A 20,298-nucleotide genomic window follows, 5' to 3' on the forward strand; every position below is an offset into this window, starting at 1 on the left:
GCCAGCCTGGACTAGTGACGTTGCCTTGACGGTGACGCACAGGGACATCCCTGCGCATGAAAGTCCCTGTGCGTCGTCGTCAAGGCAACGTCACTAGCCGGGGGTGTTAATGATGGGGGTCTGGACGATGACAGGGGGGGATGATGTATTTCCCACCCTAGGCTTATAGTCGAGTCAATAACTTTTCCTGGGTTTTTGGGGTGAAATTAGGGGCCTCGGCTTATATTCGGGTCGGCTTATACTCGAGTTTGTACGGCAAATCCCTTTTCTATATTCTAGGTGATGTTAGTAGATCAATGCGGCATTGACTGTGAGTAACACTGTACTAAAAAGTCGTATGTTTTATCATTTACTCTACAGCAGGCTTTAAAGACCATATCTAATAATGCAATTATTTTAATTTTTCAGGTGTATCTATGATAATGAATCAACTTTGCACATACTATTGATTAGAAATTTCCCAAGGTTTTGTGTCTACAGCTTCTATGCACACCTATGTGTCTCCATAGTAACATACTACAAAAACGCCCTGTGAAGTCTGATCCTGCAATCATACTTCCTTGAATCTGTCCCATTACTTTACCCATAAAAGGTTAACAAGAAAGTAAGAAGCAAAGAGAGAAGGGTATGACAGCTGAATCAGGCTACAATGGCCTTCCTTGTAGGGTGTCACCATGGAGATGTATAGGCCTGCATGATACATATTACATTTTTAGCCAAGGCTGTGTGAAAGTTGCTTAATTTTTTCATTTTAGATATCTTAAAGAAATTTGTAAACCATTTCTGTAAAGGTGGACAAGGAGGAGAGGCACATGGAGAGAGCGCATATATCAAAACAGAGGCTATATATAATTAGTTAAAGGGGTACTCCGGTGAAAACCTTTTTTCTTTTAAATCAACTGGTGCCAGAAAGTTAAACATATTTGCAAATTACTTCTATTAAAAAATCTTAATCCTTCCAGTACTTATTAGCTGCTGAATGCTACAGAGGAAATTCCTTTCTTTTTGGAACACTGATGACATCATGAGCACAGTGCTCTCTGCTGACATCTCTGTCCATTTTAGCAACTGTGCATAGCAGATGTATGCTAGGGGCAGCATGGTGGCTTAATGGTTAGCACTGCTGCCTTGCAGTGCTGGGGCCTTGGGTTCAAATCCAACTAAGGATAACAATAAATAAGCAAAGACTTATTATTATTATAATAACATCAGCAGAGAGCACTGTGCTCGTGATGTCATCAGAGAGCATTCCAAAAAGAAAATAATTTCCTCTGTAGTATTCAGCAGCTAATTAGTACAGGAAGGATTAAGATTTTTTAATAGAAGTAATTTACAAATCTGTTTAACTTTCCGGAGCCAGTTGATTTAAAAGAAAAAAGGTTTTCACCGGAGTACCCCTTTAAGAATACAAGCAAAATATCTGTCAAATGACTTTCGGTCACTTTTAGTTATTGAAGGAATAGACAGACATTTCTTACCTTTCCAAATATTTCTGGCAAACCCAAGACCTGACCAGTAAATACCCCCACACAGATCAGTATTGCAGTAATCTGACCCAGAGACCCACGGATCCTCTTTGGTGATATCTCATTAAGATACATTGGGAGGGTACTCAGTGCTATACCTGAAATAACACAAGATTCTCTAATCAAAAATCTGTAATGTGTTGTTATTAATAATCGAGTAAGGACTAATGGAGGTATTAAAGGGGTTATCCACCATAAGGTGATTTTAGTACGTACCTGGCAGACAGTAATGGACATGCTTAGGAAGGATCTGCGCTTGTCTTGGGGCTAAATGGCTATGTCGTGAGATTACCATAATACTGTGGATAGCTTTTTGTGAACTGGTATTTCCTGTTTGAGTTTTTTTTTTGCCTACAAATCCCATAATTCCATTTTCCTTCCACCCACACATCAGCCACCCCACCCATTAAAACATAAAGGAGCTGCATCAATTCAAAAGACCTGTGGTTTTCAATCAGGGTGCCTACAGCTGTTGCATTAGTTGCAGATTGATCTCTCTACCACAAAGCGATCCCTCCACCCATTGAAGCAGACAGGCTCCCTGTCATCAGCTGACTAGTGAGTCAGGTCTCGGCCGCATTGCAACTTAGGGAAAATTTGAGACAACAGTCATTCTGTATGCTGATAAAAATATTGGGGTGAAAGTCACAGAAGAATTGTGAGAAAACCCTCACACACAGGTAAAGACACTATATTATGAACTACACTAACTTTACAGCCCCTGTAGCATAGTCAAATAAAAAAAAAATTCTGGAATACCCCTTTAATGATCTGTCCCTGCAATCTCTCATGCAGCACCCACCTGTCTCAGCGATGCACGAAGCAATGATCGCTCTGTGTCTAAAGCCTCACGACCATGGGGCCAGAGTATCGTGAGGCTTCAGACATGGAGCGATCATCACTTTGTGCAGCTGAGACAGGTGGGTGCTGCATGAGAGATTGAGGGGGTCCCCAGCAGCGGGACCTCCACGATCAGACATCTTATCCCCTATCCTTTGGATAGGGGATAAGATGTCTTAGGGCCAGAGCACCCCTTTAAATAACCTAAGGAAGCATCACTTCAAAGTTAGATTAAAAAAACAGGCATGGATCTATTACTCTGACACAACCAAAGACTGCTGCCAGCTACCAGCTGCACATTATAAAGCAGGAGAATTATGTAGGAATGGAATTTGCAGTTATGTTCAATGTTTGCATATACAGTAACTTAGCATCCTTTTGCTATTGATTTTTTTGTGATTATTTTCACCACTTGGATGCCTGAAGACCCAAACAAAATATTCAAAGGAGCTTTTCAAGGGGATGAACTAGGGATGAGTGAATCCAATCTGACGAATCCAAATTCGTTACGTATTTCAGGAAAAATTTGATTCGCAAAGAATGCGAATATCACCGCAATTCGATTGCGCGAATCGCTTCATTAAACTCCATTTAGTGCGATCCAGGCTCCAGGGTATCTAAAATGGCAGATCCACATGTGAGGACATGGGGCAAGGAATCCTGGGAAGGCGGGATGACCCTGAATCACATGCAGCATGCAGCCTATCAGCAGCCAGCCACCCCTGTGATGTCACAGCCCTATATAATAGGCAGCCATCTTGTGGCCAGTCACTTCAGCCTTTTATTGCAGAGAGAGAGAGAGGGACAGAGGACAGTGTGTGTTGCACAGAAAAGCATTTTTACAGCAGCGATTCTACTTCCAGTCACATCAGCGTTCTATTGCAGAGAGGGAGAGAGAGCAGTGTGTTGCACATAAAAGCTTTTTTACAGCAGCGATTCACCTCAAGCCCAAATCCAGCCTAGAAGCACTGATAGGGAAGGGAGTGAGATTGAGAGAGAAAGTGCAATTTTGGGTGTAGTACACAGCGACTGTGTGCTGCCGCACTGGTGTGTAGCAAATAGGAACCAGCCAGTTAGGGGGAGCAGAGCACTAAAAGCATATTGTCCTCTATTAAGTGTAGCCTGTGCATACATCTAAGTGGTGTACCATTTTGTTCCTGTTAAAGTCTTAAGGGCCTAAATACTGTGAAAGGCCAGCCAAAAGTAGACACCTGCTGTTGTTGTAGACAAATACTGTTTTAAGCGTTAAGGAGTGCATTGTCCTCCCCTCATAAGTGCATACCACATACATACATCTAAGTGGTGTACTATTTTGTTCCTGTTAAAGTCTTAAAGGAAAACTGTCACATGTTTTCTCCAGCACTATCCACAGGTACTAATGGATAGTGCGGGAGACGCTGATTCAAATTAGCCCTACCTTGCCCGGATCCGCCTGGCCGTTCACCCGCAATCATAGTTTTATTATATGTGGAAATCTTGCTGTAACTGGCACGGGTGGGGCTTCTGCAGCTTAACTGGAACTGACATCAGCACCGCTTATGAATATTCATCCCCACTCCCCCCAGCTCTCCCTCTCTTCGCCGTTCCTAACTGAAGGGAGGGGGGATGAATATTTATAAGCAGCACTGACGTCAATGCCAGTTAAGCTGCAGAAACACCGCCAGTTACAGCAAGATTTCCACATATAATAAAACTAAGATTGCGAGCGAATGGCCAGGCGGATCCGGGCAAGGTAGGGCTCATTGGAATCAGCGTCTCCCATACTATCCATCACTACCTGTGGATAGTGCAGGAAAAAACGTGACAGTTTTCCTTTAAGGGCCTAGATACTGTGAAATGCCAGCCAAAAGTACACACATGCTGGTGTTGTAGACAAACACTGTTTTAAGCGTAGTAGAGCGTATTGTACTCCCCTCATATACGCATTAGGTATGTCAGGCAGAGATGTGCCAGGACGTGCACAGAGGAATAGCAGAGGTCGTAGCAGACTAGGGGCGAGTGGCAGCAGGAGTTGCAGCGAGAGGCCTGAGCTCCCTGTATCAGCTGATCAGCTGGTTGTCGTGTCTCGACCAGCAACCCATCTGCCGTCATCAATTGGTTAACGGTCATCTATTTCATTACAAGTAGCATTTGTCACCACAGTAAACAGTTGGTGGCTTCCTCAGACACAACCCTCAGTTGGGATGGCCCGGGAGCAGTCCCTGTCCTCCCATTGCCTCTGTCCTATGCTGTTCCCTCCCCTACAGAAGTATCTTATGCTGTGGGTTCAGCTCCACTATTTAGTGAGGACGATATACTAGAGGACAGTCAGCAGCTACTGCTCAGCCAAGAAGTGGAGGAGACATCCGCCACTTCATCTGCTAGGTGGGCAAGTAGTGATAAGGAGAGTGACGTGGGAGGCGGTGTTGTGAGCGTTCAGGCTCCTGAAGCAGACACTGTTGAGGAACCTGAGGAGGACATCAGTGACATGCAGACACAACTCAATGATGATGAAGCTGATCGAACTTGGGAGCCAGGTGCAGAAGGGGCTTCATCATCAGGAGAAGAGGGTTGCAGGTTGCCCGTGAGGCAGCAGCTGAGCCAGTAAGGTGGTAGCATGGTTGGCAGTCAGCATGGTGGCAGAAGTGAAAAGTCTGGAGCCAAACATGCCCGGAGTAAACCACCTGCTTCGCGGCAGCCTACCTTCCCGGGAGGTAGTGGAGCAGGGGTTCCTGGAGTCGGTGGCAGCAGCAGTCAATCAGTGTGGACTGTTGGTGTGAAACTCAGCTACTCAGCGGTGTGGCAATTTGTCATCAAGCATCCGGAGGATGTTAACCTGGCCACATGCAAGATGTGTCGGCAGAAGGTGAAGCATGGCAAGGGTCCCAATGTTGGCACCACGGCACTGCGTCAACATATGCAGTGTCACCATAAAGTGGCCAGGGAGAACCGTGACTCCGATGTGGTGGTCCAGCCTGCTGCATCACACAGCTCCCTGTTTCAGCCAGCCAAGGCTCCACACCTCAGCCAAAGTGAGCTCCTTCTGTTGCTCCAGATGCTCCTGCTCCTCCTATTTCGAGTCAGTCATTCTGCCAACAGTATGCGCCCACTCATCCAACGGCGCAGAAGCTGAATGTGCTCCTGTTCAAGTTGCTGGTGCTGCAGTCCCTCCCTTTTGAAGTGGTTGACTCTGCACCTTTCCGAGAACTGATGGCTTGTGCCGAGCCGAGGTGGAGAGTCCCAAGCCGTCATTTCTTTGCGAAGAAGCCAGTATCAGCCTTGCACAATTTTGTGGAACAGAAGGTGGGCCAGTCCTTGAGCCTGTCGGTGTGTACCAAAGTGCATGGCAGTGCCGACTTATGGAGCTGTACTACAGTCAGGGACAATACATGTCCTTTACGGCCCACCTGGCAAATGTGGATCCTGCACAGCCACAACAGCAACTTGGACAAGTAATGTCGCTTCCGCCTCCACGCTCTCTTGCGTCAGTGTGCGACTCCGCCTCCTCATCCTCCACCGTGTCCTCAGCCTCCACTGCACAGACAAGTCTCAGTGCCCCTCCAGCATACCATGTGTGCAGGGCGCAGCGGTGTCACGCTGTTCTTCAAATGGTTTGCCTTGGCAAACGGAGTCACACAGGGGAGGAACTGCTAAAAGTCATTCATCAAGAAATCGAATCATGACTTACTCCTCAAAAACTGAAAATGGGAACCATGGTGACCGACAAGGGGAAGAACATATTGTCTGCGCTGCAACAAGGAAGCCTGAGACATGCGCCCTACATGGCACACGTGTTCAATCTGGTTGTCAAACGGTTCCTGAAGTGTTCTCCCCATCTGCACAACACCGTAACAATGAGAGGGAAACTTTGCATACACTTCAGCCACTTGTACACCGCAAAGCACACCCTCCTTGAGCTGCAGCATCAGAACGGTGTTCCCCAACATAGTCTGATTTGCAACGTTTCCACGCGTTGGAATTCCACCATCCATATTTGGGAACGACTATACAAACAGAGAAAAGCCATCACCGATTTCTTGATGATCCAAGCGGATAGAGGGATACCCCTGTGTAACTTCAATGTCAACCAGTGGCAGCTTATAGGTGACACCTGCTGTTTGCTCAGGCCCTTTGAGGAAGCCACATTATTAGTCAGATGCCAGGATTACAGGATGAACAAGGTCATTCCACTGCTTCAACTACTACAACACGTGTTGGAAACAATGGCTTGTCAGGGCACTGGAGACGTGGCACCAACATTTCACGGCCACATGAGGCCGTGGGGGCTGAACTGGAGGAAAAGAGAAGGAGGGGGAGGGGCACAGAAGAGAACAGTTTGGGTTTTGCAAGATGGGTGGTTTTTCTAGTCATTTGAAAGGAAAGGGGGAGCAGGAGCAGCCAGAGGAGCTAGAAGGTTATGAGGAAGGCGAGACAGAGGACCCAGACACATGGTGGCAGTATTCAGTGGAGATGGAGGCAGGGAGTTCCTCCAAGTCACTTGCACAAATGGCACGATGCATGCTCACTTGCTTGCGTATTGACTGCCAAATTGTCACCATTCGGCTATACGATGACTTCTGACTCTCCACCTTATTGAACCCTCTCTACTGGCACAAAATGGGGGCCTTTTTTACACCCACTGAGAGGGAGGACAAACTGAACTACTACAGAGACATCCTACGTAGTCAGTTGGCCGATGCCTATCTGCGCAATAGTCCATCCTCTCGCAGGTCTGACTAGGGGGGGCCCTCTGCGCTCACCTTCAACTGCCAAGGCTGCTGGGAGGGGTGGGGTGGCAGGAGCAGTAATAGCTCCATCAGCAGCAGCCTACAGTCGAGACTACAGTTGCTGATGAGTAGCTTTCTTCACCCGCCTAGTGAATCAACTCATTAGCAGCAGGTAGACCTGGAGCAGGACCTGAACCAGCAGGTGGTGGCATACCTTGACATGACCATGCAAACAGATCTGTTAGACTTCTGGGCAGCCAAACTTGATTTGTGGCCACAACTAGCAGAGTTTGCCCTGGAAAAGCTGTCCTGCCTGGCCAGTAGTGTGCCATCAGAGAGAGTGTTTAGTGCGGTGGGGGCCATAGTAACCCCAAGGAGAACTCATCTGTCCATGAAAAATGTGGAGATACTGACCTTTGTGAGGAGGAATCAGGCATGGATCAGCCAGGATTTCCACCCACCAATGCCTGATGCATCAGAGTAGTTTGACCATGGTGCCACACCAACACATCACAAATATGGATAGTGCTAAACATATTTAAGGCGCTGCTCCCCAGTTACAGACATTCATCCGCATCAGACCCCAAGTAATTCTTGAGGATATGCATTTTGTAAAACTTAACTTTTAATAATATTCTTAGGATAAAATATATGTACCCAATTTCTTTTTTTTAAATCAAACAAAAGGATAGGTGTGCAAAATACACCATGTGCCATCTACACCTACAAGTATTGATGTGATGCAAAGACCTCTAAAAGGTGGAAGGGAACAACGTATGGTCCATTGTAACTGGAGGGGGTAAAAACTTCCCCTCTAAGGCCCTACTCTCGCATTATTAAAGGGGTTATCCAGGAAAAAACTATTTTTTATATATGAACTGGCTCCAGAAAGTTAAACAGATTTGAAAATTAATTCTATTTAAAAATCTTAATCCTTTCAGTATTTATGAGCTGCTGAAGTTGAGTTGTTCTTTTATGTCTAAGTGCTCTATGATGACACGTGTCTCGGGAACCGACCAGTTTAGAAGCAAATCCCCATAGCAAACCTTTTCTATTCTGTGCAGTTCCCAAGACAAGCAGAGATGTCAGCAGAGAGCACTGTTGCCAGACAGAAAACAACAACTAAACTTCAGAAGCTAATAATTATTGAAAGGATTAAGTAGAAGTAATTTACAAATCTGTTTAACTTTCTGGAATACCCCTTTAATTCCCTTCTTGGCAAGTGTTACTCGCCCTAAAAAGGGCAGCCCCGCACAGGAACCTCTCCCTATTTCCCGTTACAAACACTGCCATTTCCCAGGGTTTTTAGGTGATAATAGAGAGTTTCCTGTGTGGGGCCGCCCTTTTTTGGGTGAGTAACACTTGCCAAGAAGGGAATTAATAGTGCGAGAGTAGGGCCTTACAGGGGAAGTTTTTACCCCCACTGGTTACAATGGACCATACGTTGTTCCCATCCTCCTTTTACAGGTCTTTCCATCATGTCAATCCTTGCTGGTGTAGGTGGCACATGGTGTTTTTTGCACACCTTTCCTTTGAAATTTGGGTCCATATATTTTATCCTAAGCATGTTATTAAAGGTTAAGTTTTACGTAATGCATATCCTCAATGCTTGTGCACACTAACACTTTTACAAAAGAGGCTGTTTTCTTCTGCCTACCTGCCTCAGCTACTATTCAGGTGATGCCACACATCTGATGCCAAGATCTCCTTTTTTTCACCCACCTTCGTCACTGGGTACTGGTATTGCCACCCACTGCACCACTCTGTCACCGGGTCACTTTCAGGACTCTGATGCTGCTGCTGCCACCTCCAGGCTGTCTGCCACCATATGTTCTGCCACCATATGTTCTCCTCATGCTGATGCCAGCTCCAAACTGTCTCATAGTGCCACCATATGTTCTCCTCATGCTGCTACCACCTCCAGGCTGTGTAATTCAGCCACTATATGGTCTCCTCATGCTTCCGCCACCTCCAGGCTGTCATTCAGCCACTATATGTTTTCCTCATGCTGCTGCTAACTCCAGGCTGTATCATTAAGCAACAATATGGTCTCCTCATGCTGCTGCCAACTCCAGGCTGTGTCATTCAGCCGCTATATGTACTCCTCATGCTGCCGCCGCCTCCAAGCTGTGTCATTCAGGCACTATATGGTCTCATCATGCTGCCGCCACCTCCACGCTGTGTCATTCAGCAACTATATGTTCTCCTCATGCTGCCGCCACCTCCATGCTGTGTCATTCAGCCACTATATGGTCTCCTCAAGCTGCTGCCACCTCCACGCTGGGTCATTTAGCCACTATATGGTCTCCTCATGCTGCTGCCATCTCCCCACTGTGTCATTCAGGCACTATATGGTCTCCTCATGCTGCCACCACCTCCCCGCTGTGTCATTCAGGCACTATATGATCTCCTCATGCTGCCACCACCGTCTCCACGCTGGGTCATTTAGCCACGATATGGTCTCCTCATGCTGCTGCCATCTCCACGCTGTGTCATTCAGGCACTATATGGTCTCCTCATGCTGCCATCACCTCCACACTTTGTCATTCAGCCACTATATGGTCTCCTCATGCTGCCGCCACCCCTACGCTGTGTCATTCAGGCACTACATGGTCTCCTCATGCTTCTGCCACCTCCACGCTGGGCCATTCAGCCACTACATAATCTCCTCATACTTATGCCGCCTCCAGGCTCTGTCATTGTGCCGCTTTGTGACAGTGATTCTAATAGTGATTCCTCTGATCTGCATGTCATACTGAATAACAGTATTATTTCACTAACCCAGCACATACCATATGCATGTTATAGCAAGGCAAAAAATTCTACACCCCTATTGAGGCTCTCTGTTTGCCATAATAGCCATTTTTAATAGAGATTCGGACCGAAACAATTTTTTGGGGAAGATTTGGTGAATGGCCAAATCAAATATTTCAAAAATTCACTTATCTCTAATTAGAATCAATGTGACACCATTTTATACAAGGGACAGTCAAAAAGTTTACACACTTTTTTTTTTTACTCTTTTCTAAAACAAATTACATTAAAAAAATTCTACATAGTCATCTTCCACTGTAATTCAAGTCATGACCGATGTCTACTTGTCCTGCCTATACTGTTTCCAACTTTTTAAACTTCCGTCATAAAAATTAATCACAGTCATTATCTTCCAATCTAATATGTTCCCTGCAGTAAAGCATCGTATGGTAATGAACAATTTCTCCAATTGTCATAATTCATATATATATATATATATATATATATATATATATATATATATATGCAGGGTTTATAAACTTTTGAATCTTTTCATGTATTTTTTTGTATAAAATTAGACACACACAAGAAAACACGTATTTTAGCTTTAGTTGACCTTTAAGCTTCTTTTTCTGCACAGCTGGAATAATGTAACATAATGATTCTTCTTGACAAACATAAAGATGAAGAGAATTTGTGAAGCGCAGTTTAGGATCAAAGTAAAATAACAATGAGACGTAATCTGAAGAACAGCAGGAACAGGATAGATGAATCCTGGTCGTCATATAACTATCTTGTTTAAAAACAGCCAAGAAACATAATATCTCCATTTCTTTTGTTCACTATAATTAGGAAAAATCTTCTAAATTACTTCACGTAATAGCAAAATATGAAGTTATCCACTTTCATGCAAACTATAAAGTACAGATATTTTATGCAAACATTCGAGCATCTAGACTTCTGCCAGACTAAATATTTACTTTGGACTTTCTTTTGTGACTTTCTGCCTTATAACAAATGAGTCCTATATTACTCTTGTATCAAGGGCAACTAAGTCTTGACACCACCAGGATTTGCTTTCTACATAGCATCTAAACATTTAAAGGAAAACTCCATCCATCTTTTAATGCTGTACCATCTGCACAAATTATATAAAACTGGCTAAGTAGAGAATCCACTGGTGTATAACAATGGGCAAAAAAAGGTCCAGCAGAAGATAACCTATATGGATCTGCCATTGGGACCAACTACTTTCCACTGATGCTAAAATGATGCACTAAAATGCAGAGTTCTGAAAATGGCAAACAATTTTTGCCATGACAAGTTTGAATAAGAAATAATGTAGCTTCATAAAATCATGCAAGACAAGATGGAAAAAGTGATGGAGCTGGAGCGACTGTAAATTGTAAACTATGGTAAGCCAGCCTCTTTGTGTAACATATACTGTATAAACTAATTTAAGATAATATCCTATTTTTTGGGTAAACAATGAAGGTCTAAGTCAAATGATTCAACTATTACAAGACATTGGCATCATGCTTAAAGGGGTATTCCAGGAATTGTTTTTATTTGACTATGTTACAGGGGCTGTAAAGTTAGTGTAGTTCATAATATAGTGTCTGTACTGGTGTGTGATGGTTTTCTCACAATTCTTATGTAATTTTCACTCCAATATTTTTTTTTTTTAACAGCATACAAAATGACTGTTGTCTCAGATTTTTCCCAGGTTGCAATGCGGCCGAGACCTGACATCACTAGTCAGCTGATGACAGGGAGCCCGTCTGCTTCAATGGGTGGAGCGATCGCTTGGTGGGAGAGAGATCAATCTGCAACTAATTGTATTTTTGCAACAGCGGTAGGCACCCTGATTGAAAAACACAGGTCTTTTGATTGGATGCCGCTCATTTATGTTTCAACGGGTGGGTTGGCTGATGTGTGGGAGGGAGGAAAATGGAATTATGGGCTTTGTAGACAAAGAAAAAAACTCAAACAGGAAATACCAGTTCACAAAAAGCTAGTGACAGTATTATGGTAATCTGACAACATAGCCATTTAGTCCCAAGACAAGTGCAGATCCTACCTAAGCATGTCCATTACTGTCTGGCAGGTACAGTACGTGGTGGATAACCCCTTTAATTTTTCAAGGTACTATACAACTTTTAAATTGACTTTTACAACAGGAACAACATATTGGGGTCCATATAAAACTCCAAGAAATGTCAAATGCAACAAAGCTGAGATTCAACTGATGCGGAGTCTCTCCATAGTTTATAGTGGTCATGCTGCAAATTCCCTATTGTAAATACTGTAAAGTTAACTATTTGATTAAAACTTTGAGACTTTCCGACAGGTGTTGCCCAGTGCTGTTCTGACACTTACTAGGCCCCTGTTGTTTCCCACTTACTGGCCACAGCAGTGATATGCTTCAGCTAGTGATTGGTTGAGCAGGCATTTCCAGCCATTTCCTGTTTGTCAAGACAGGACCAGGAAGTGGTGATCAGACTGACCTAGTGACTGCCAAAAGAGAAGAAATGGGGGAATGGACAATCTGACCCAATAAAAAGAAAAATTAAGAAAAACACACACACACACACACACACACACCAAAGACCCCATTAAAAAGCTAGAAAAATGTATATGTATATTAGTGTTCTTATTTTACTATAAATAAAAACTGTACCTCCATCGATTCCTATTAAAAAGCGACCAAGAATCACCATTTCCGGTACCCCTGCTAAATTTGCAGATGACATCAGTAATGCAGCTACAAGTGCAAATAGGTTGTTGATAAGCAATGTTTTTTTTCTGAAATACATAAATACAAATAAAAACATTAATAAATCCTACAAACAGGTTAGTGGTTATAAGAGTTGACCAGCGATGAAATCTACTTTCAACTTTCTAATAAATGAAGATAAATAAAGTTATATTACTACCTTTCTGTGGTCTTTCATGCTTTTTTTAAAGGGGTACTCCGATGGAAAATAAATCAACTGATGCCAGAAAGTTAAACAGATTTGTAAATTGATCCAATGAAGAGAAGAAGGGAAGGGGGGGGGGGGGGGCTCCAGCTCCACAGGGCGGCAAATAAAAAAAAATAACCTTTAATGATACATGGTTAAAAAATGTCCATGGTCCAAATAAACATAGAAAAAGACAAAAGTGCTCAGTGAGTTAAAACCCATGTCAACCGACGCTTTTTGGACCAGCTAAGGGTCCTTAGTCATGGTGCTGCATCCTATCTGGACGGCTGCTGCTTTTATACTGAACTAAGTATCATAGTCACATGACAAATTACATCACAGATTAAGCCACAGCTGATGTATAATCACCGATAATGGGAGTACGGCATATACAAAGAAGTGCAAATAAAACTAAAACAAATGGGAATAACCATAGAAAAGAAGCTAATAGATGTACGCTAAATCAGTTTTGTAATTCATGCCTTTAGGATACCTAGTATCCAACATAAGAATCCAAAAGGCTTCTCGTTTGAGGAGGACGCGTGACCAGTCCCCTCCTCTGGATAGTGGATGCACCCTTTCGATGCCACATATTTCTATGAAGGACGCATCACCTTGGTGAGTTTCATGGATATGTTTTAACAAACCAGATAGAGACCGCATGTTGAAAACCGCAGTGTGTGAACCGTGAAAATGTTCATATATGCGTCTCTTCAATTTTCTGGTGGTGCAACCTACATATTGCAAATTGCATAATCTACATGTTGCCAGATATCATTAAAGGTTAATTTTTTATTTACCGCCCTGTGGAGCTGGAGCCCCCCCCCCTTCCATTCTTCTCTTCATTGGATCAGCTTACTTCACCGAGGATATGGCTCGGCCTTCCTGCTCTCGTGCTCCCTGCAGATGTATCTCCTTGACTCAATGAATCACGGTGAGCTGGAGTCCTTTTTGTCTTTACTTATTTTTGCTCTGGAATACCATAATTGACTCACGTGCTTGCCAATACATATATTACATTGTGTCAAATATTTTTTCCTGTCAAGGAGCCTTTTTCATTATTGAGAATATTATTAAAAATTTATTTTTGTGACTTACCCTATCATTACATTTCTTATCGTTATTATAATCCAATCAAAAGTACTAATATGGAATCTAATCCAGGATCGGCTGTTGCTGATAGCAACCATTTTTCTGAATTAAGCCTTGACAACACAGAACGCTTAAATAAAGTTACAAACCTTTTTTCAAAGGAAAATAATCCCACGTTTCCATTTGACATTCGTAAGCTCATGTGGGACCTTGAACACCAAAAAACTCAACAATTGCGATTGTGGTGGGATGCAACAACTTTAAAACAATATGTCGAAAATCAAATGGTACCCCGGGGTTTGCGAATAAGAAAAAAATCCACCTCAGTTCTGGAGGATGAATATCAGGAACGTTGGAACAATGCACTATCTGAATGCTCTTTTAAGCTCATAAATATACTAATAGAACGGGAACAAAAAAAGTTGAAAGACATTGAAACTAACATAAGTGATCTTACTCAATCATTGGATAAATATAGGACTCATTCAGACATGACAGAATTACAAGCCATCATGAATAAACATTTACAAGAACTCGAGGAGGCAATAACTAATGTTAAAAAGATTCAACAGGGATCTCCGCGACTATGCCACTAATTCGGTATACACCTGGCAAAGGCGTTTCCCGAATAAACATCCCCGGTCCATTCTAAAGAGAAACACCAACTACAATGATTCAAAAGCACAAAAGAAAAATGTCAATTTCAGTTCGTCAGACATTGACACCACAGATAACTGTACCGATGTATCAGAGGAGGAAATGCCACATACTGCATCAGTTCCCATTAACATGTCAAAAAACGGGAATGGTCCCACAATAAAACCAGTAAAAAAGAAAAACAAATACAAGTCAAATGCAGGGGGCACAGAGCAGGACGAAAACACAGAAAATATAAACACCCGTCGTACCAGACATCAGACCAACAGACGTTGACTGATTGTGCATCAGAGACTCGACCACCCCTAAAAAATCCACCTTTGAAGGAATGTCATTCACTAAATTCTAACAATATTTCATCTTCAGTAATCAATATTTCGGCCAGCGTTTTGACCCTTCAACAAATCAGGGCACTTGAAAAGGGTTTAAATTTTGTGCCGGATCAAAACTTTGACTTATATAGGACATTACAGGATGTTAATCGCTTTGTAAGACTCCTTACTGTGAAAAGTCACTTTAACTCTGATAATGATCACGTTGCCATGGGAGATGATACACCTCCCATGTATCTGAATACATTTTAGAACTAACCAATTGCCACTTCATCACTCCTTTAAGGATCAATGTGCTATGCTCAACATGGTTGATCTGTCAGCAGAATCTTTTGTGTCTGACATCACCCCAGTCACTAACACCAAAAAAAGCTTTAAAACAGCCAACCCTTATTTTTATCCGGTCAATGCGAGAACTGAATCCATGGACATTTTTCAAGGTCGTGTGGAGAGAGATCTGAAAGATCTTTCTCAAAACAACAACAAAAAAACATCCTTTAATAATTTAACAAATGCAGAAAGAAAAGCTCTCAAACAACTGGAACAGAACCCCAACATTACAGTTAGGAGAGCAGATAAGGGTGGAGCTACGGTCATATTGGATAGATCACTATACCATGACCAAGTGTTAAACATGCTTAGTGATGTGGTAACATACCAAAAAACCCCTAGTGATCCTACGGAAATAGTGAAAAAGGAGTTAAAAGCATTAATATCCTATGGTGTATCTCTGAACATTTTCAGTGAGCAACAGGGTGAGTTTCTCTGTCCTGATTGTCCGGTTATGCCAGTCTTTCATGCACTACCCAAGATCCACAAACAGGTATTCCCTCCACCGTTACGTCCCATAGTGGCAGGGATTGGATCAGTGCATGAAAGACTGGCATCGTGGGTGGATTCGCTGTTGCAGCCTTTGGTTGTAGGCTATGTCGGCGATACTAAAGCCTTATTGTCAGCTATAAAGAAAATTGATTGGCTAGACGGTTATTCGTGGTTATCTTGTGATGTGACTAGCCTCTATTCTTGCATTCCGCACCATATGACAATAGAGGCTGTAAAATATCATGTTAGAAAGTACAGTAACTATGATGTGACATTATCTAATTTTTTACTGGATGCATTGCTTTTTCTCCTGGAGAATAATTTTTTCCGCTTTGACACTGATCATTACATTCAAATTACAGGATGCCCCATGGGATCAAAATTTTCCCCCAGGTTAGCCAATTTATACATGGCATACTGGGAAGAGGTTCATCTATATTCGGCCGACAACCCTTATGCCTGTGCCGTGCACTGGTACGGCCGATATATAGATGACCTCCTCCTAATATGGTCCCACTCCCGTGACGAGGCCACGTTGTTCCTCAAATACATCAACAACAATAATTTAAATTTAAGGTTCACATTGGAGTGGGGGGGCCCTTCAATAAATTTTTTGGATGTACACCTGACGGGTGACACATCTATCAAATCGGTGCATTCAGAAATGTACAGAAAGCCTACTTCAGGCAACAGCATTCTTTTTGCGACAAGCTGCCATCCCAGTCACGTTACCCGCAATCTACCGGTGGGAGAATACATTAGGGCTAAACGTGCTTCATCCACAGAAACCTCCTTTGAGCATACATGCACCGATATTGATAAGAGATTACTGGCTAGGGGTTACTCTAGAGCTACACTAATCAGAGCAAAAAATATAGCCAAAAATAAGACCCGTGAGGCTCTTTTAACAGAAACCAGTACCAAAGTTAATCCTGACAGTGTCAAGGCGAGGAACAAAATTACATTCTCAACACAATATAGTACCGATTTTCCAGCGATCAAAAGCATTGTATCCAAACATCTACCGGTTCTATTTGATGATGAAGTTTTGACTTCTATTTTGCATGAAGGGGTCCAGTTTGTGGCCAAAAGAGGCCGTACGCTGGGCAATCAATTATCACCAAGCGACATAGCTAGCAAAGAGCCTTCGAGTACCTGGCTCCATCTTAAGGGTTTCTTTAAGTGTGCCCGAAATAGATGCAATCTTTGCAAACATGCTGCCAGATCGACAGAATTTGTGTCAACTGCAAATGGAAATAAATATCCTATAAAAACGTTTATTAATTGTGACACCACACATGTCGTTTATCTGGCAACATGTAGATTATGCAAATTGCAATATGTAGGTTGCACCACCAGAAAATTGAAGAGACGCATATATGAACATTTTCACGGTTCACACACTGCGGTTTTCAACATGCGGTCTCTATCTGGTTTGTCAAAACATATCCATGAAACTCACCAAGGTGATGCGTCCTTCATAGAAATATGTGGCATCAAAAGGGTGAATCCACCGTCCAGAGGAGGAGACTGGTCACGCGTCCTCCTCAAACGAGAAGCCTTTTGGATTCTTATGTTGGATACTAGGTATCCTAAAGGCATGAATTACAAAACTGATTTAGCGTACATCTATTAGCTTCTTTTCTATGGTTATTCCCATTTGTTTTAGTTTTATTTGCACTTCTTTGTATATGCCGTACTCCCATTATCATTGATTATACATCAGCTGTGGCTTAATCTGTGATGTAATTTGTCATGTGACTATGATACTTAGTTCAGTATAAAAGCAGCAGCCGTCCAGATAGGATGCAGCACCATGACTAAGGACCCTTAGCTGGTCCGAAACGCGTCGGTTGACGTGGGTTTTAACTCACTGAGCACTTTTGTCTTTTTCTATGTTTATTTGGACCATGGACATTTTTTAACCATGTATCATTAAAGGTTAATTTTTTATTTACCGCCCTGTGGAGCTGGAGCCCCCCCCCCCTTCCCTTCTTCTCTTCATTGGATCAGCTTACTTCACCGAGGATATGGCTCGGCCTTCCTGCTCTCGTGCTCCCTGCAGATGTATCTCCTTGACTCAATGAATCACGGTGAGCTGGAGTCCTTTTTGTCTTTACTTAGATTTGTAAATTACTTCTATTAAAAAATGTTAATCCTTCCAGTACTTATTAGTGGCTTTATACTACAAAGAAAATTATTTTCCTTTTGGATTTATTTTCTGTCACGACCACAGTGCTCTCTGCTGACACCTCTGACCATTTCAGGAACTGTCCAGAGCTGGAGAAAATCCCCATAGCAAACATACGCTACTCTGGACAGTTCCAAAAATAGACAGAGGTCTCAGCAGAGAGCACTGTGGTCAGACAGAAAAGAAATCCCAAAAGAAAAGAATTTCCTCTGTAGTATACAGCTGCTAATACGTACTGGAAGGATTAAGAATTTTTTTAATAGAAGTAATTTACAAATCTGTTTAACTTCCTAACACCAGTTGATTTAAAAAAAAAAAAGAAAAGTTTTCCATCGGAGTACCCCTTTAAGCAAACTGTCTATCTCCCTCCCACAACCCTTTTTTCATTATAACCACTCCTGTATAGTGGGAGGGAGATAGAGTTGGCTGAGTTACTGGCTACACTGTACACTGGAACAGGAAGCCCTTCAGGTGAAGTACACCAGACAGGAAGTGGCCATTACGCAAAATGGCCATTACTTTACATGACAGCAGGATACATAATACTTAGTGTACATTATACCATACATATTCAATGCAAATGGCTGAAAGACTACAAAGCACAAGTATGGCAATATTATTTAACAATAAAGTGTAATTTTGGGGTGTCTGATCTGACAACTGGAATGTTGCTGAAAACGGAGTAACCCTTCCAACAAGCCTTAGCTCTCATCAGTCTAGAATTATTCCCACTTATCCAGAGTATCATATTGACACCAGTATCCCTACTACTTATACTGCACTTTGTCAGCATGTGGGATGCTCAACCGGAGAAATCTAATAGATATACATGATATGGATTTCACAAAGGATGTATACTTATGTATTTGTAGGTTTTTCATGGATTTCCATATAATGGCAACTTTATATTTTATGCAGTTATTTGTCATTTTAGTAATAGTTGATATGCAATTATATTTTTTGCCAAAATTTTACCTAAAGGGGTTAGCCCATGATTACAACGTATTGCTTATCCATAGGTGATAAGCATCTGATCATTTGGTTCCAACCACTGGAACCCCATTTTTAAGTTATAAAAGCAGTGATCTCTTATATCCATGTATAATTGGAGCCATGGTCAAGGATGCACAGTCACTTGGTATGGGAAGGCTAAAGTTGCTAAGAGCTGGGCTTTGGTATCCGCCATTAGCCCAGTAGAAAGTGAATGGAATGTGAGTGTGCATGTCCAACCACTGCTCCATTCATATGAGCAGTGGACAAGAGACCCAAAATCAGATACTTATTATTATCTAGCGTGTGTATACGTGATAAGTTGGAATCTTGGAATAACCTATGAAAAGATTTGTTGGTTACTAAGAAAGATCATTGTCAATTGTAGCATTTCTTATGCAAACTCATCCCTCTGTGAGTGTGGTGTAGCCATAGGATGGCAGAGCTAATAATCACACCAATACCCTGGTGTCTGAGATCAATACACCCTTCTGGCCCTTAAAGGGGTATTCCAGGAAACAAACTTTTTTTTTAATATCAACTGGCTCCAGAAAGTTAAACAGATTTGTAAATTACTTCTATTAAAAAATCTTAATCCTTTCAATAATTATCAGCTGCTGAAGTTGAGTTGTTTTTTTCTGTCTGGCAACAGTGCTCTCTGCTGACATCTCTGCTTGTCTCGGGAACTGCACAGAGTAGAAGAGGTTTGCTATGGGGATTTGCTTCTAAACTGGGCGGTTCCCGAGACACGTGTCATCAGAGAGCACTTAGACAGAAAAGAACAACTCAACTTCAGCAGCTCATAAGTACTGAAAGGATTGAGATTTTTTAATAGAAGTAATTCACAAATCTGTTTAACTTTCTGGAGCCAGTTGATATATAAAAAAAAGTTTTTTCCTGGATAACCCCTTTAAATCCTTTAAATATGTATATATATATATATACACCAAAATAGAAATGCTGCGGCACTCCGAAAAGTATAGTGAAAAAAGAGTTTATTGACCTGACATCGGAAGCGACGTTTCAGCTGCCCGATTGCAGCCTTTCTCAAGCTCGAGAAAGGAGCTTGAGAAAGGCTGCAATCGGGCAGCTGAAACATCGCTTCCGATGTCAGGTCAATAAACTCTTTTTTCACTATACTTTTTGGAGTCCCGCAGCATTTCTATTTTGGTGTGGATTTTTGTACATCCCTTCACCTGGGGTGTTTTTTCTGCTGGCACCCACTGCTCTACACAATTTGGTAATTTGGTTGAGCTGCTCCATTGTTTCTATTTTTTGGACTATATATATATATATATATATATATATATATATATATATATATATATTTATATAAAATCATGGATAACCCCTTTAAAGGGATACTTTTTATTTTTAAATCAATAGTGCCAGAAAGTTAAACTGATTTGTAAATGACTTCAATTA

General features: G+C 42.2%; 1 protein-coding gene across 1 annotated transcript in view; it reads right to left on the minus strand.

Annotated features, from left to right (window-relative positions):
- The window catches only part of SLC2A9 (solute carrier family 2 member 9), a 337,817-nt gene that overhangs the window by 305,118 nt on the left and 12,401 nt on the right, over positions 1-20,298 (minus strand). The window contains exons 3-4 of the mRNA XM_056555146.1: positions 12,507-12,631; positions 1,479-1,624 (exon numbers count right to left, since the gene is read on the minus strand). Of these exons, the coding sequence (XP_056411121.1) occupies positions 1,479-1,624; positions 12,507-12,631 (271 nt within the window). The remainder of the gene's footprint in view (positions 1-1,478; positions 1,625-12,506; positions 12,632-20,298) is intronic.

This window comes from Hyla sarda, chromosome 1, assembly GCF_029499605.1.
Source record: "Hyla sarda isolate aHylSar1 chromosome 1, aHylSar1.hap1, whole genome shotgun sequence".
NCBI classification, from domain to species: domain Eukaryota; kingdom Metazoa; phylum Chordata; class Amphibia; order Anura; family Hylidae; genus Hyla; species Hyla sarda.